Source organism: Vipera ursinii (genome assembly GCF_947247035.1).
Source record: "Vipera ursinii genome assembly, chromosome: 2".
NCBI classification, from domain to species: Eukaryota; Metazoa; Chordata; class Lepidosauria; order Squamata; family Viperidae; genus Vipera; species Vipera ursinii.
In genome coordinates this window covers 261,162,089-261,181,293 of record NC_139513.1, presented here as the reverse complement: position 1 = coordinate 261,181,293, position 19,205 = coordinate 261,162,089, and the positions used below count along the sequence as shown (strand labels likewise).

Sequence of the window (19,205 nt, the reverse complement as noted above, 5' to 3'; positions counted from 1 at the left end):
TCTGGAATGGTTGGATCAGCACTGCAACATGAACATTTATTTGCAGGGAACAGTATCTGCAAAATGGGGTACTATATGTTTTGATGTGGGAATTTTTCCTCACTGGAATACCACTTGTGCTAAACTAGGGCATCCACCCACACAAGAGTGAAAAAAGCATCCCCAGTTTCTGGCATTCCAATTCAAAAGAACCCAACCTTACCACCTAAACACCACACTGACAGGCAGCTGCCCTATCTACCTGATGCTCTCCAGATGTGTTGGGCCAAAATTTCAATTTCCATCACCCCCTCCCCTCCCCAGGCAGATGCTCAATGGCTATTGTGGCTAAGGACAAAGAGTTATAGTGCAGATGCAATACTTGTGGAGCGGAGATAACCTGTTTGAAGACTAACTTGCACGTATGGAATAAGCTCCTCACCTTTCAAAGTAAAAAAGCAAAAACCCCACCAGTTCGGACAGGCTGCAAGCGGCGTTGGAAAAGGATGGCGGCAGCGGGAAGAAGCTGCAATCAAGGAATTACGGCGACACGGAAGCAAGCATCGGCCTCGTTCTCAGTAAAAAAAATACTGAAGGCAAATCCGAACGGGATTCCCAGTATCCGAGAGGAAAAAGAGCTTCTCCGCACCGGCCGCCATTCCTGTTTGCAAAAGCCCAGCCGTTCGTTTCTCCCCGGAGGGGAGGCGCCCCAAAGCTGGAACAAGAAACCTGGCTATCACTACCTTACACCGGAGAGCCTCTTCCTTTCTCGACCGGCTCTGGCTCGGGGGCCCGGCGCTTTCCTCGGGCCGCGGGTGCCGGTTTGCTGACGCCCGGAGTGACCTTGAGACGCAAAGCTCCCGCGGTTTTCCTCCCCGCTTGGCTCCTTCCTCTGCGGCCGCTGCCAAATCTTTTCTCTAGTCGAGTCCACAAGCCGCGCCTGGAGAGCAAATCGCGCGCGCCCTCTGGGGTGAAGCTCCTTCCCAAACAGGCGGGCCGAGAGGGAGCCGCGGAAACGATAGAAATCGGGCTCTCGCGGCCTCTTCTCCCTCCCTCTCTTCGGATGGGGAGGTAGGAAGGCGGCATTTTAAAGAGTGACGTGCATGAGCGGAGTTTACAGGAGCAAGCTAGCAATTTAACGCTCAAGGAAAAACTTAAAGGTGCCTCACTTCCCCAAGAAACACCTTTCACGTTTTTCGGGGGTTTTTTTGCGGGGGGGGGCAGAGGGGGGGAAGGTAAATGTTTACTGTGCCCAATGCAGAAGGAAAGACTTAGTTTAGGTACCAAATTCAAAAAAATACTTCCAACTTTTTTTCTGCCTCAGGTAACACCAATGTGTAAAACATTAAACTTGGATAATTGTTGAATATTGGTTCCTTTGGACAGTTTAGAAATATTAAGTGTTGGTATGACACATACGTACCTGCAGATGTTAGCTGTAATTGAGGTAGGAATTTCATTGTAATTACAGCTGAGGAATCCCAGGAGGAAATCCCAATGATAGTTCATTATAAGAGGAATATGTTGTTTACGTGGACCCCATGAAATTGCTTCTCTGCGTGGAACTGATGCCTAATGTAGGGGATTTTGTTACGCTTAAAATCATTCAAGATGCAGGTGAAAATTCTTCAGTTGTGTACAAGGGAAAAATTTCTTGGCTTACATAAATCAGAATTGCTGCCTTGAATAATAGAGTGAAATATTTTGAGTTTGGATAGGAAGATCAGGCATATATTTAATAAATATAAACAATTCATTTGGAAGATGCTAACACCTGTGGATATCTAATCACTGCAGTTCTCAGGCAAATACTAAATATGTAATTTTCTAAAATGACTTGGTTATAGATACAGAAATTGTTTATTTAGCACTAAGTAAGTCTAGAGCATTTTCTGATAGAGGTTTTCAGGACAACTATTGTCCTCAATCATTCGCAAGAAAACTGTTTTGGGACTTTTATTTTTCATTCTGCTCTAGTTTTGGGCAAACTGCAGCAAATTTCGTTTTGGACTGCGAATGATCCATTTTTCTACTGGAAGCAATTCTCCCCATACCTGTGCTCAAGTGACTCATTATCTAGAAGCCACTTTCTGCATGTTCACCACTACCTCATCTAATCCAGCCAATGCAGCAACATGCATCTATGGCAGGGGTCTTCAAACTTGGCCCTTTTATGACTTGTGGACTTCCACACTGAGGAATTCTGGGAGTTGAAGTCCACAAGTCATAAAAGGGCCAAGTTTGAAGACCCCTGATCTATGGTTTCAGTAGTTGGAGAAAGGTTCTTGATTGCAAAACTGCTCACATATTGTACTTTTGTATGAACTTCAGATTGTACACTATCGGATTACACTGAATATTTTCAGTGGAGGAAAAAGACATTGGGGAATTACAGTAATTAGTTTACATTTTAAAAATGTATACTGTATTACATTCTTTTTGTAGCTACACCTCCAATTGTTTTCCTGAATCACAAAGAGATACAAATTCACGTAAAGAAATAATTGAGGGTGGTGAGAGTTTAGCCATTTCTTTCTGTATATAATGGGGATGAGAGGATTTTTATTATTCCACAAACCAGTGAAAGGAAACAGGAATAGACTATGTTTTTATTACATTCTGATACTGGTACTAGTCAATTAAAAAAAACAGACAGCGAGCACCGATATTGTCTGATAGTAGTAAGCTCACAAACCTATAGCCATAATAGTGCTCAAAATATGTAGAAAAGGAATAAATTCTAATGGCGAAGCAGAATCAAATTACATTTTATCTGAAGACAGTGCTTCAGGATACTATACGGAAGCATATAAACAGCAACAATCAGATTGTTATATATTACATGTTTATTATAGTTGCAATTTTTAAAACATTTTTGTAAAAGATCAGATGTATTTACAATTTCTATAAGATTTATATTGCTCTAATTTACAGTTTTTAGAACCTGCAGACCCTTCAGATTTGTGTTTGCAGATTCTCCCAAGAGGCAGCTACAAAGGCGATATCTTTATAAACAAGCAAGATCCAGCTTGCTACATGACATTTCCACCAGATAGGTTTTATTTATACACGTCTATATCTATATTTAGATATAGATATTAAAAAATTATATATAAAGTTGAATGGCTTCAAAATTATAACCTGCACCCTTTGTGAATGTGTGTTTGAGAACATTTGGTAGAAAGGCTAGAAAGTGCTGAAATTTAGCACTAAATTAGAAACAATACATGGTTAAAATGGAAGATAAAACAGACTGACTTTCAAGTCATTGAACTGTTCCGACAGTTGCTGATTGCATTAGCAGATTACAATTAAGAGTCCATTAAAAGTCTGTACCATATAAAATCCCAATTTAAGTTAAAAATTCTATCAAAATGTATAAAAATTCATTGTGTAGTGCTCTAATGGAGTCTTAAGATTTTTATAGAACAAGGCAAATATGTAAAAACAAATTTCTGACTGCAATTCAATAATTAGTTATTAATCTATGAATTATTCATGCTTTTCAGTATTTGTGTTTATGTCTGAGAACATTTACAATTGGATTAATTTTTGGTTAAAAAATGTGAGACTGAAGAATTTTGAGTGACACGCCAGCGTTGAAAATAAAAAATAGTGGCTTTGTTTTTCTTAGGGAAAAAAAAGCTTAGCTGCCATTTTTTCCCATCCCGAATGTCACAATGTAGTAGTATCTGAGATATTTATATCCCAGTTAAAGAATGAATGTTACTGGGCTGCTGAAGGTATCGTGTCTGTCACATGAAGGGATGGCAAAATTTATTTAATTTTAAAAGCAAAACAAAAGAAAATAATCGATCCATGTGTCTTTAAAAATAAGACAACCACATCCCAGGTGTCTGATTTCCCCCACCCCCAAACATCACTGATATTTTCTCTCCACTTTTGTAGGAGATTAATGGTCTCACAAAAGGGAGAAAACAAATGTCCTGGGTATTCATTTACTTTGATGTCAATAAAAAAAATCTAGCTTTATTTGTAGTGTGCTAAGGATTCCTCAAAATTTAGTGGCTATATAGAACACTGACATATTAATCCACTATTTTATTCATTAGAGTATTATCACTGAGTTAGTGGTTTTCATGTATGCTTTTGTTAGGAAGTAGAATTTGAAAAAGTATTTAAGCTGTGATAATGCTGACCATACAATTCACCTGCCCCAATAACTATTCACTTTTGCATTTAATCTCTTAAGGTATATAGATAAGTTCTAAAAAACAGGATTTGTATTAAACTTATCTTAATGGGTCATTTTCTTTGTGTGAGGGCTATTATCTGCCTCTTAATTTGTGGTCATAAAATATTTATTGAAATTATCAGTAATTATTTTTGTTTTACTCAAAACAGATCTTTAAAACAACATCGCTGCTCGCAAGCAACACTTACATTCATTCTATATGTTTGAAAACATATGAAATTCAGCTTTTTGTAGCTAGAAGAGGGAAATTCTACACTTTTCAGAAGTGTAGCATTTTTATTATTTTAAAATTTACTGTACTTTCAGAATTTTACACATCTTTGGTGATATTTTAAATGTTGATACTATATGGTAACTGACAAAAGTTAAAAGGTTTCCTTTGTAATGGCTGAATTTATTGCATTTAACCCAACAGAAGTTATCTTAAAGGCTATTTTCTCTTTTGATTTCCAAATGCCAGGTTATGTCCAATTGTGCCTATTTTCCAGTGAGGTTGGCTTCTCCTTCCCATTTAAATGCCTCATGACCTCACAAAATCTGCACCAGAAGTCCCGGAAAGCCTCCCTAGCAAATTTGAGGTGTACATGGAAGGTAGAACACAATTGATTCTTCCATTCTGTAAGCATAAAATTACTTCCTTCAAGTTTACTAATTGGAAGATGTAGATAGTGAAAACAAGAAATGAGAAGCACATAAAAATTTGACAGGCACTGCTTTGAAAAGGCACAAACATTACACATTTCATATAAAAATAAATAATCTACAGCATTAATTAAAATTACAACTCCCATCATGTTAACTAATGGCAGGAGTAAATAACTCTGTTGTACATTGCAATTAAAAAAAACATTGCACTTTACATTTTTAAAAACCATCTGCTATAAAACACTGGTCATTTAATTATGTGATATATGGAAATAAAGTTATTTTTATAGATAATCTCTAATAAGATATGACACATGAATATACAAGTGTGAAAACAAAAAAATACTTTGCCACTGTTTTGTTTATGGAATGGCAATATTGAAAATTGAAAAATATACTTCAGTAATATTTATAGAAAGTTAAAATATAGTTTTGTTTAAGGTATCACAAAGCACCACACACTTTAAATACCACACATAACTCCTATTTGGTTCTGAGGCTACATTACTACTAAGTATTTCAGTATCTTGTTTCCCAGTATTGCAACTGATTTTCTATATTGTTGGAGTTCATTTCAGTGCTATTTCAAAACAGAATATTTTTTAAACTGACTTATTTTCAAAAGTGCATTTTGTTGGGTATAAACTCCAAAACTATGCAATGTGTTTTCAAAAATTAATGCATGTTAAAATAGTGTTGGAAAGATAGTAAGAGAATGAATAAACTTCTTATTCATTGGAAAATAACCTAGTTTTCTTAACAGGCTGTTCAGCAATCTGCCATATACCGTCCTGAAAGACATAAAAAGTTCCAGTTAGTATCTCAATAAACAACATTAATAGAAAAGTATTTTTTTTAAATCAGGCTCCACATGTTTTGCTATCATGGGCTGTGTACTTCAGTCCTCATGATCCCCAGCCTTCTGTCTAAAACGAGGATTTCATGAATTGCATGAATCCTCTCACTTCCTCCCAGGCTCCAAGGATGGAAGAATCCTTGGGAACTGCTTGTTGCAGCCAAGGAACCTGGTGTGCTTTATTATGGAAAGCCCTTTGTTGCCCTTACATCTAGGAGGAGAGTTTTCCTGGGCGTAGAACTGTTAAATGAGCCAGAAGAATGGGAAGAAAATACAATTGGCTAGGTCTCAAAAGTCAGACAAAATTGTAGATTTTTAAAGGTTTAATATATTAGTGGGCTAATGCCTCCTTAAGTAACACCAGCTGCCTGCAATTAGTGCAGGTTCGCATCCCACCAGGCTCAAGGTTGACTCAGCCTTCCATCCTTCCGAGGTAGGTAAAATGAGGACCCAGATTGTTGGGGGCAAGTAAGCTGACTTTGTAATAATGCCGCTTGGGGTGTGTGTGAAAGCCCTAATAAGCAGGCATATACATAGAATGAAGGTTACTGCTAAGTTTGTAAGCCGCCCTGAGTCTTCGGAGAAGGGTATAAATGGATATAAATGGAATTAAAATAAAAATAAAAAAAATATTCCCTCTCTGTATACATAAATATATACAGGTAGTCCTTGACCTACACCAATTTATTTAGTGACCAAAGTTATAACAGTACTGAAATAGTGACATGACCATTTTTCACCCTTACAACCATTTTGTAGTCAAAATGTAGACGCGTGGCAACTCCCTTATGATGGTTAGAGTGTCCCTTGTCATGTGATCACTTTTTGCGACCTTCTGACAAGCAAAGTCAATGGGGAAGCCAGATTCACTTAACAACTGTGTTTCTAACTTAACAATTACAGTGATTCACTTAACAATTGTCTCAAGAAAGGTTGTAAAATGGAGCAAAACTCACTTAACAGCTGTCTAATTTGCAACAGAAATTTTGGGCTCAATGTGGTCGTAAGTTGAGGACTACCCGTATCTCACACACACGTTTTAATCAAGATGCAAAATTAGTATACACATTTTTTAAAAGTAGAACACATTTTAACAACTTTGTTCCATACAACCCAGGGTCACCTTTTTGTGAAGCGAGTGGCCTTATAAATTTGATAAACAAACAAATAAATAACAGGGTTATCTAACTGCAAACATCTATTACAAAAAAATTTACACTTATTATTCTATATTACCAATGATTGTCAGACATTACAAATTAGCTCTACAGGAGGTTATCCTCAGAAGAGCATTATCCTTCTTACCAGTGACAAATCTCTTCTTAATTAGGGAAAGCCGATAGCCAGTGCCTATTAATTCAACATCTACTCCAGAAAGGGTGCTTCCCTCACTGATAAATTGCACTGCAAGTGTTGTTGGCTTACTGGGCCCTTCAGAAAGGTCAAATTTAGCTCTGAGAGAGCCAGAGCCTATTCAGGAGGGAAGAGAGAGAGAAATGATAAAAGACGTCTGCTTATTAGCATAAGTACAATACAATTGATCTTTGACTGATAAATACATTTAAAACTCCACAAAAATTTATCTAATAACATTTCTTTTCATGTTGAAAGTGCTTTAAAATTCTTCATTATAATTGATGCAAAACACCAACACAATCAACCAATTTTATTACAGCAACGTAACAGTGGCTGATGTTTAACACAGAGTGTGTAAATAGATATAGGTATTGATAATTAGGGACGCGGTGGCTCAGTGAGTTAGGACGCTGAGCTTGTCGATCAGAAGGTCGGCAGTTTGGCGGGTCGAATCCCGAGTGCCGCGTAACAGAGTGAGCGCCTGTTACTCGGCCCAGCTTCTGCCAACCTAGCAGTTCGAAAGCACGTAAAAATGCAAGTAGAAAAATAGGGACCACTACGGTGGGAAGGTAACAGCGTTCTGTGCGCCTTTGGCGTCTAGTCATGCCGGCCACATGACCACGGAGACGTCCTCGGACAAGCGCTGGCTCTTCGGCTTTGAAACGGAGATGAGCACCGGTCCCTAGAGTTGGAAACGACTAGCACGCATGTGCAGGGGAACCTTTACCTTTACCTTATTGATAATTATGTATTTTTCTATACCAAAATATATTGTCATTTTATAATAATTTCTTAATTTACTTGGCTTTTCAATTAACTGGAGTAATTTCATATATTTTGTATTGAATCTCATGTTTCCATTGGCATATGTGTTAATTGGCATTGTAGTTGTTCTTGAATCCTTTTAAAATACATAAGACTAGTTATACCAAGCTTTCTTTATTGTGGCTCATGCATACAAGTGTATATACGTAGATAACAATCTGCTATAAATCTCAGATCAAAACTGACGTACAAATGTCTGTTTGGTTGATCTACATCAGGGGTGTCAAACTGCCAGCCCACGGGCCGGATGCGTCATAGTGAAACCGTGCCCATCCCATTGCTGGCACTGGAAAAAAAGTTGCGATACACTACGTCACGTGACATTGCGAGTTTGACACCCCTGATCTACATACACCTATATTCACATGCTTAAGAAGATCTCACTTCAATATGGTGAATCAAAGCATATTTTTTCATTCAAAACAGACTGTAGTTTAAATTACTTCATTTTTTTCTTGTGTTTTTAAGGCTTTTCTGTATTGAGATAGTTGACACAACTTATTTTTTCTGCAGTTCAACATAGTATGTGCTCATAATTTATTGTGCTATAATGAAAAAATAGATAAGGCTTAATGTCAGTTTTGACATATAAATTTTCTAAATAAATAAAATATTGCAAAATATAATAGTGTCAATGAAAAAAAATCCATCAAAACTATCTTTGGGGAGAAAAATAATGATTTCCATTTCTGTATATAGACTATACAGTATGGTGTTAGCTTTTAATTGATTTTTTTGTCAAAATACCAGTGGTAGTTTTCTTATCTATAATAGTTAAATAGCCTTGGTGGAGCAGTGGGCTGATGCCTCCTTAAGTAACACCAGCTGCCTGCAATTAGTGCAGGTTCGCATCCCACCAGGCTCAAGGTTGACTCAGCCTTCCATCCTTCCGAGGTAGGTAAAATGAGGACCCAGATTGTTGGGGGCAATTAAGCTGACTTTGTAATAATGCCGCTTGGGTGTGTGTGTGAAAGCCCTAATAAGCAGGTATATACATAGAATGAAGGCTACTGCTAAGCTTGTAAGCCGCCCTGAGTCTTCGGAGAAGGGTGGGATATAAATGGAATTAAAATAAAATAAAAATAAATTTCTTCTTACCGCCATTTTCTGATTTTTCTGAAATACTAGCTAATTTCCACAAAGCTTTCATCTGCTCTGAGTTCCTATAAGGGGAAAAAAAATCATATATTGGCAGTTCTCCATACTGCTACTCTGCATCGATTCTCTTAGGCAAGTTTTCAAGTACTTAAAAATATAATGCAAGTATGCATCGGACTCCAGCCTCGAACAGATTTTAGATATTCCTCCCGGAAGAGACAGTCCTTAATGTAACCTGGAGCCAAGCTATTCATGGCTTTATGAGTGATGGATTAGGTTCAGAAACTAACTGGTAGCCTATGAAACAACCAAATAACTGGTGTTATATGACAAATATAGTCCTAATATCTTAATTGCTGGATTGTGCACTAATGTTGTTTCCAAGATATGATCAAAGGCGGCCCAATATATTGATGTAGAAGGTAATGTGGGTATGGGTCTCACAGTCTTAATAGGGTTGCAACTGGTGCATCATCTTAGCTGAATGAGGAATATATTGGCCATGTTTCAATAGGAACCATGAGTTTGAGGTAATCCTTAAATTGTGGACTTGTTCCTTCAGAGAGTAATGATCCCTTCTAGAGAAATCACCAGGACTGCCAACGAGCAGAGTTATCTTTGCACAAATAGGAATTCTGTCTTGCTTGAATTTAAAGTTGTTTTGGCCCATCTAGGAGCTTGCAACCTCCAAATACTAATTCAGGGGGTGTCCAAAGCATCTCTGATTAAGGCTAGGGTGATGATGTATAATTCAGTACCATCAGCATAGTGTTGGCATTTCAACCCAAATTAGTGGAAGATCTTTTCCAGTAACTTCATACAAATGTTAAACCCGAGAGGCACACAACACTGGAGAAATCGTAAATCATAAACAAGATACACAGAAACTAAGATCAATTAGGACAAGCCCATGGGTGCATGGAATCTTAATCACCTTTATACTCATCCAAGGACAAAGTAGTTATAGGTCCCAGCACTAACAGCGTAGAAAACTCTACCAACAGTCTTGTGATAAGATCCAGAAATTTAAAAAGAGCCCTTGCTGGTTAAGTTGGATACAACAGTTATCTCAACTTCTCTTTACAGTTCAGTGTCACATAAAAACACTTTCATTCCTTGAGAAGAGTGGGAATGAGGAAATATCTTTTTGTACATCAACCAAGCTTCTGTAATATCTACCCCATAATAAAGTTCCCACTGGTCTCCCAACACTTCCCTCTTTCAGTTCCATGACAACTGCTTCGAGCACCAACAATCAATGGATTTCACAAATGGTTTTAGAAGACAGGACAAGTATCTTAATATGAATTTAATGCAGTATCAATAATAAAAAAGTTACCATTTTGCTGGTGGAAGTGACTGCATGTTTATTACACCTCCATCAACTGGTACGATGACTTGTATATTGGATAGCATACTTGGCATTGCCATAGATGCTGGATTGTATTTGTAATCAACTCTTACATCAGTTGTGCTAGCATTGCATTTCCAATATGTGGCAAGATTCAGAGGTGTAGACTGGATACCGTTTGACAATACCTTTGAAAATAATTGAACAACTTTTTAGGATCAATCCTGAAAAACTCATTGACTTCCAAAGTTCATTTTTCACTTCATATACTAAAAAGCCAATTATTATTAAAGCTAATTTCATAAAAATACAGATTTTGAGATGTTTTCATTACTCGTATTAATAATTATTTAATTATAATTGTATAGTTAAATGCCCTAGGTTGGAATTACTTAACCTATTACTTAACCTATGTTATGTAATAGGAAATTGTTAAATATTGTAAGCTTCACAGATGGTTCTTTGGGGTCTAATAGCTTTGATTGCCCGAGGAAATGATTAAACTATGAACTAGTGAAGAGGAGTCCTGATTCTTTGTTGATTCTGTTAAACCTATTGGATCTTCTTAGCAACTTTCATTTCTAGACTCAGTTCAAAATGTTGCTTATGTTTAAAACCCTGAATACCTAAAATAATGTTTGATACATGACCACTGGTCAGCTGGAGAACCTTTTTTGTGCATTCAGCTTCACTCTGAGATGTAGTTAGGACTAGGGTCAAATCTTCCATGCTGAGTTGTGTGCTATAACTAGACTTGTTTTGTAACTTCTAATTAATTTGTCTTTTGTTTTCACCACATATTTTAACATACCATCAGGCTAACTGCTCCATACTATAAATACACCCCTGCTAATATTTGCTGAAACTGAATGAAGTGATGCAGATAGATTTGGGATGCTGGAACCTTCTAGGGTTACATAAATATACAATGCAGATTGGAAAGCCATTATGTAGTCTATTGCTAATTTAGATTGGGTGTTGTTAACAATCAAACAACTAGAATTGGAGTGGATTACCATTGCTGTCTGTCAGTATCTGGATGACTATCTGTTTCAGACGATACCACATCCCTATATTCTATTTCAGAAGCTTTTAAATGTGCTTTTGAATGTGGTTTTAAACCAGTGCATTGTGCAGACTGGCTAAGAGAGATTCTGTCCCTTCTTTTACATTATAGTTAAAAAGATATTATCCTCATTAGTACAAAAATACTGTATTTTTTATTTAGGAAAAAAAATCTTCCAAATTACATAGTACTCTATGTGTACAGATGAGACAGCAATTCTATGCTAACTTTTTTTCAAACTCAAGCTCCCTTTTCTGATTCAATCATTTTATGGTTCTTCCCTGAAGTTTAGGGGACTTCCATCTTCTCCACAGTATGGAAATCTTACTTCCCAAGCCATGATTGTGGAATATAAAGACATATTACATGTAGGGAGGGCAAGATCTGCTGGTAAGGAAGTCAAGAGACTGAGGCATATGGAGTATTTTTAAGGTTAGTGCTGTGTTGCCATTTCCTCTTGCAGAAATGGCATGATGCTGATTTTTTGCCATGTCAGCCCACTCTCTTTTGTTAAGAAGCCCAGGGACTGAGGGTAACAGGAAGAAAAGGAACAGACTCCTTAGTAAATCTGAGTCCACAGCTGCCAATGTTGGTAACTTGGAGGAATCAGCAAATAACTCACCATTACCAATGAAAGTATGCAGTATAGTATAAAGGTCCTTAAGGACCTTGAAGACCCTGCCATGCTGCTTGTAAGGAATATGAAGCAGAAATCAGCAGGAGTGAGAACAATAAAACATTTTGATGTTAGGGATTCCTAAGTATCTGCTCAGGAATCAGCCAATCATTCTTGCTACTTCTGGCAACATAAAATAATTCACGCTACTAATTAGCAACAATGAACCTGCACCCAAGCACAACATGAATATCTGAAGCAAAGGGCAAAGTGAGCAAACAGAATATTCCAAAAGTATCAGATGTGATGTGAGATGTGGTGTTGACGACAGCTTTGGATGATAACTCAGTGTACTGGATAGCTGATCAGCCTACCTCTGGCTATTTGCTCCTAATGACGTAATCCTTCGACCTACTTCAGCCTGCAGATAGTATCTTCCCTCCTAAGGCTACTAAGATGGTTACACTCAAAAGCCCAACATAAAAGAGAACGTGCAATGAGGTGCTCTTCTCCAAAATCAACAAACATAGGGATCCTCTAAGATTTTAAACTTTTTATGCTGGTTAAGTTGGGTTGCTTCAGCTGATTGTTTGATTAGCTGACCAGCTAGTTAAACAGCTTGATTAAGTTTTCAAATTTAAAAATGCAGACTCTATGTTAACCTGCTGTGTCATTATTCAATAGTCTTATTTCTGTAAGGCACACACCAATCTGAGTAAATATGGTGTTTAGTAGGTGGGGTAGGGTGGTAATTCATGCCAGTTAAGATCTTCAACTCACAACACCAAAGTACAAAAATTACCTGATACTTCAGAACTTCAACATTGTAATAAGAAGCAGAAGGATTCTGTTCTGAAAGTTTTTTGAGGTAGACTGTGACAGCTTGCATATCCATCCAAAAATCCTTTGCACTGGAATCACTTTGTGATGGATCACTGTGAACAAAATGCAGGCATGAAAACATATATTTAAACTTTTCTTACACATTACTTTGAAAGATTAAGAACACATTTTACTACCCAATCCTGCATGCACCAAGCACACCGAGCAGCATACAGCAGAATTCTGTTTAATATAATATTATGTATAACTCTTTAAAAAGGTAAAGGTAAAGGTTCCCCCGCACATGCGTGCTAGTCATTTCCGACTCTAGGGGCCGGTGCTCATCTCCGTTTCATAGCCGAAGAGCCAGCGTTTGTCCGAGGACGTCTCCGTGGTCATGTGGCCGGCATGACTAGACGCCAAAGGCGCACGGAACGCTGTTACCTTCCCACCGTAGTGGTCCCTATTTTTCTACTTGCATTTTTACGTGTTCGAACTGCTAGGTGGGCAGAAGCTGGGACGAGTAACAGGCGCTCACTCTGTTACGCGGCACTCGGGATTCGACCCGCCAAACTGCCGACCTTCTGATCGACAAGCTCAGCATCCTAACCCACTGAGCCACCGCGTCCCTTGTATAACTCTTTACACTAACACAAAACACTAACTGCTGAATTCTTCTCCATTTTTTCTTTTCCATTTTTTTCTATCCAATTTATATATATATATATTTGAATATCAACTGTAGCCTTACTCCCTGCCTTTACATTATGAATATGCATCTGAGGTATAATTTACGTTTTGCTATTTGTTTTAAGATGAAATTAAGAACTTGTATAGTGTATTGATTTAAAGACCAAGTTATAAATTTGTTATTCTGCACTTCAATGTTCTACCATGAATCTACCATGTGGCCTGTAATCTTTCTCCTCTTTAGTATTTGTTCTCCAATATGAGAATAATGCCAATGATCATAATATAGTATATGCAAACCATTTTTAATATTTGAGAACACATTTAATATATGATGATGTTCAATTAATGATAAAAACTAGAAATAAATATGAATAATCATTTCCAATTGCTGTGTTGAAATGTTTGTGGCAATATATTACTTCTGCATGCTATATCTCATTTTAATAGGGACTGCAGTATTAAGTACCATATGAGACTTATTTGCATGTTGTTGCATTCATGTACTGAAAATGGGATATGCACCTATGCAGAACCTATATTAGGAATCTTCCAAAGCTGAGGATTTTGTTGAAAAAAACAACCCTTCATCATGCAATGTAGAAGGTAACTCTGCCCATTCTCTTCCATGACATTGGGATCAATAGAGGCCTAAATCTTTTTCTCAGGACATGGACTTCTTACAGGGTAGAAAAAATGGGTCATATGCATCTATCTATACTTAAAAATGATTAGGTGAATAATTTGTTCTTCACTGCAGTCCCTGAGCATCATATATATAGATGATTAAAAGAATGCAGCAACTCTGGCATGATAAAAATATATGGTTGAGAACATGTTACTAAGACTGAGAAAATTCCCAGCTGTAGATAATACTGTTCTCTTTTATGTTGAAGAAGCCTTAGAAATATCATATGAAAAAAATGATGGTTTCTTGAAACTACTATCATTAAAAGTAAAGCAATAAATGCAGAGACTGGCAGAATTTATTTATGACAGAGACCTTACTACACACCAGATGGAAAGCTAGTATGTAATTGATGTATGTCCAAGAGTAGAAAGCTATTCAATGTCAGAAAAGAGAGGAAATGGATGGTAGCAGAACTGACTGATTTACATGAAATTTTATGACCACTTTGGGCAGAAAGATCATTTCTAGCATAATATATTTTTATCTATGGGGTTTTAAGTATGTGTTCGTCTATGTACAAAACCTGTACATCTCCTGATACTTGGGATGACATGACTTTCATCAAAAAGTCTTTAAAGTCTATGGTCATGATATTGTGCAGTGGAACTACTGGAAATGATAAATGATCTAAGCCAGTGGCTCCCAAACTTTTTCCTTCATTATCCAAAACTGTTTATCAAATGTTCCTTTTAACTAGGTAAAACATTTTAAATCAATTTAAGTCAATCCATGATCGGATAATGGATATTTATGTGTCATTACCCACATGTCCTCTCAATTTTGGGTAATTTACCTAGATTTGGGAAGCAGTGATATATAAACTGTACACGTTCCAAGGCTTTCAATTATGCAAGGAGTTTTTGACAAATGATTGCAAGGATCAGTTCCGTCTTGAGGATTTCTGATTTGATATGCCAATGTTTTATCTATGATTTCTTAAATTTAAGAGTTCTCTCTCTAATCTCCAAATGTTTAATAAGTAGAAAATGTCTTTGCTTAAATTACTTTGTCCAAAAAAGACAAAGAAAGCTAGTATGAACTTCTTCTTTCTCCAAGAACAGTTTCTCAGAGATGAAGTTGAAGAAAAGCTGAAAACTGAATTTATTGAAAGTAGTCAAACAGCAGAAGGCTACAGAATTGCTTATATAGCTCTGATTTGTAGTTTTTTAGAACAGGGCTTTTCAACCTTTTCACCCATTTGTTCCACTTTTAGGATATGGCAACATCCGAGTACCACCAGTCGCCTAGCAAGGTGTCAAAAACTTGATGACCAAAAAAGAAAAAAAGAAAAAAGTGATGAAGTACAAGTAGTCCTCGACTTACAACAGTTTGCTTAGTGACTGTTCGAGGTTACAATGGCACTAAGAAAACTGCCTCCCAAGCCACAGCCAAGCAAGAGCCCGGCGCCGCTCTTCCTCCTGTCTGAGGTTTTCATTGTTGTGAGCATTTCTGTTGAGGATTGGCAGCAGGGGTGGGGTGGGGTGGGGTGTTTGGTTTTTATCCCCCCCCCCTGTCTGCTGGGTGGCTGCAGCAGGTTTTGGTTACTTCACATGACCCTAGGACACTGTGACCATCATAAATATGAATCAGTTGCCAAGCATCTGAATGTAAATCACAAGACCCTGGAGATGCTGCAACATTCCAGCTGATTGGCGCTTCTTCTGGGCTCAGAAGTGCCAGGATCAGCGCCAAGCTCCAGCTGGATCCTGGAGCTGATCCGAAGAAGTGTTGATCCTGGCACTTCCGCTGAGCCCTGACAGCCCTGCAGCTCCAACCATATCTTGCTCAGGCTTGTGCGGTGCTACCACCAGTTCAGCTCATTCCCCTCCCCTGCCAGGTGCCAATGTACCACAGGTGGTACCCATACCACTGGTTGAAAAGCCCTGTTTTAGAATGACTGACTGTATAATGATAAAAACTGATAAAACTTTTGGGAGATGAAGCAAACTGGACGTTCCAGATCAAAAAAATATAGAATTAAAAGGTTTAGAGATTGTGCATATAAAAAAAAATCACCTAGCTTAGAAATTCTGAGGAAAAACATGCCACAGATGTTGAAACGTTAAAATAAATTGAGATGTTCAAGATAAAATGACCCTTTACAGGTCATTTATTTGTAAAAATATTTTACAATTTTGAAAAATTCCTTACAATGATGAACAAAATCAATCTTTAGAAGTCTTTATGAAGAAACTTGTCCATGAGATTTCTTCATTGCAGTTGCACTGCTGATCATGTGTTATGCCTCCGTCTGAGCCTGAATCTGGAATCTGAGGAGGAAATGGAGCTGGAACAGGGCCCTATGGAGGCCGAGGGAGAGGTGTCTGTGGCTTCAGAGGACTGTGGGGAAGAGCAGGCTGAGGCAGGCCAGGGCCCTTCAGGATTGGAACAGGGGAGACAGAGTTCAGGCGATGAGCAAGGCCCACCCCCATTTGATCCTAGAACATGGGGAGTGGAGAGAAGGAGGGAACAACGCAGGCAGGCTCAATTACTCGGGAGGAGAGCATCCCGCCCCACTCCACAAGGCACACCTGGGGATTGAGATTTAAGGAGACGCTGTGGGGTGGGGCATTTGTTGTTAACAAACACTGAACCCTGGGAGTGTTGGGTATTGTTGCTGTTCTCTTGTTCTGTGACTCCTGTTTGGAAACCTGGAAACTCTGACTATTGAACTGACTGACCTCGTTGCTTGAATGTTTAAAAGACCTCGGACTTTATTTCGGATTCTCTCTTTTGAAAAACTCCTCAGGCAAGCTAAGATTCAAACAGACTCATTAAGTTTATGTTTTCTTCCTTGTTATTTCTATGGCCTTGAGTACTTGCTTATGCTAATCAGACTGTATTTGAACCTATTTTCAGCCAGAGTTGGCTGAAGGTGTGTGTGTGTGTGTGTGTGTGTGTGTGTGTGTTCTTTTGTTGTGGGAGCATTTGGAGCAATAAAAGAATTGTTTTGAATTGCCAGCTGACTGCATTGCCTCTGTCCTGTGCCCTGGGTCATCACATCATGTGAGTTTGCATTTCCATTTAGTATAGAAACTCAGGCCTGTGGAATCACGTTCCGTATTTGTGGTATGATTTTTTTAAAGGTCTACAATCTTATTCTATATTTATTTCAGCAGTTGCATCTTCAGGTCGCAATTCAAATTGTAGATTATTTCTCCAGAGCTATTTCCACAAATAATTCAGAAACACATGTTGTTTTTAACTAAGCTTATTTTGTAGCAAAAAAGAGAACTGTCAATGCTGTTAACATTGAATGTTCTTGCTTTGACAACATATGGAGAGGCAGCCTTTTTCTTTAACTTGTGTGTTACTCTTAAGAGTTAGAATTAGATGATACTGGGGGGGGGAGGTAGAATATGTATGGGAATTAGTTAGACATAACAATATTGTAGTAGTGCATGATTCAAGGCTGTTTGAAATAAGAGATGATAAGAAATGGCGGGTTGGACGGAAGGTCTGCATTTCAAATTAATTAGAGAATGTGATTTATGATTGTTAATTAGAGAAGGGAATTGTGCTTTGATACTGTGTTGGGGGGGGAATTCAGATTTTGGCTTCGACCATGTAAGTGCCGATGCCATGCTACTTGAATAAAGATTCTTTAAGATAAAACAATGTCTCAAAGTTCTTTGAAGAGTTTCATCTGTCGGAACCATGACATTAAGCCAAAATCTCCATCTTTCCTAACTATCTAGGGGTCCCGAGCCCCAGTCACTGTCCCTATCATTGAGCGATAAGCTGGCAAAGATTCGGGGAAGATTTCATCATGGAGAAAGAGAAATTGCCTGAAGCTAGCATCCCGGCAGCAGCTGCTACCCTGGGGGAGGGGGGGGGAGTGACAGCCAGCACACCAGATCAGCACCAGCACGCTGGTGGAGAAAGAACTTTTGCAGACCTCCCAGCTGGGGGCAAACCCCAAGCCGTTAGGACAGCTGATCTGATTGTCAGATTGGGTCCAGCACAGCGGAGACTCCTTGAGACAGCCTTGCCACCCTCAAGGGCTTCAAAGGCAGACGAGGTTGAGCTACCACGAAGGGATTCCTGCATATCGCATTTCCCAGACCGGTGGAGAGCTACCAGATCGTCTGCCACTGAGGATTCGGGTGAGGGGAGTGTCTTCACTAAATTAGACCTGAGAGAGGCATATTACCGGGTGAGAATAAAGGAGGGAGACAAGTGGAAAACTGCTTTCAACTGCCCCTTGGGAAGCTACCAGTTCAAAATCATGCCATTTTGACTACAGGGCCCCCCAGCTGTATTCATGCAGTTGATTAATGAGGTCCTACATGATCATTTATACAAAGGGGTTCTGGAATATCTTGATGACATCCTGATATACAGCACAAATATGACTGATCATATAAAGCTTGTCAGAGAAGTGTTAAAGAAACTATTGAATGCCAAGCTTTATGCCAAATTGTCAAAATGTGAATTTCACCAGACCCGATTAGATTACCTTGGCTACAGAATTTCCAACGAGAGCACTGAAATGGACCCAGCCAAAGTGAGAACTATAATAGAATGGCAGCCCCCAAAGACTTGCAAACAGCTCCAGAGTTTTCTAGGTTTTGCCAACTTCTATTGTCAATTCATCCCCTCCTTTGCCGAGATTTATTTATTTATTTATTTATTTTAATCCCATTTATATCCCGCCCTTCTCCGAAGACTCAGGGCGGCTTACAATTTAAGCACAAACCAATGTGCTTAGATTGCCCTACCCCTGACAGAACTACTCAAAACAGGCAAAGGAGGAGGGAAGTTGCGACTGAGCCAACCACTAGCATAGACTATGGGCTGTCACAACAGCTTTTGAGAATTTAAAAAGACTATTTGCTGCTGAACCAGTCCTAAAACACCCCTGCCCAGGGAAGCCCTTTGTAATTCAAGCTGACGCCAGCGACGTGGCTGTTGGAGCTGTATTACTGCAAAAGAACCAAAGTGGAGTCTTACAACCCTGTGCCTACACCTCGAAAAATTTTACTGAAAGCGAA

The 19,205-nt window shown here is 38.5% G+C and overlaps 1 protein-coding gene across 1 annotated transcript in view; it reads right to left on the bottom strand.

Moving 5' to 3' along the window:
• Positions 1-4,890: 4,890 nt before the first annotated feature.
• The window catches only part of FCHO2 (FCH and mu domain containing endocytic adaptor 2), a 75,958-nt gene continuing 61,643 nt past the window's right edge, over positions 4,891-19,205 (bottom strand). Inside the window, 5 exon segments of the mRNA XM_083357282.1 lie at positions 4,891-5,631; positions 7,002-7,166; positions 8,976-9,040; positions 10,315-10,514; positions 12,811-12,943. Of these exon segments, the coding sequence (XP_083213408.1) occupies positions 5,609-5,631; positions 7,002-7,166; positions 8,976-9,040; positions 10,315-10,514; positions 12,811-12,943 (586 nt within the window). The 3' untranslated portion in view covers positions 4,891-5,608.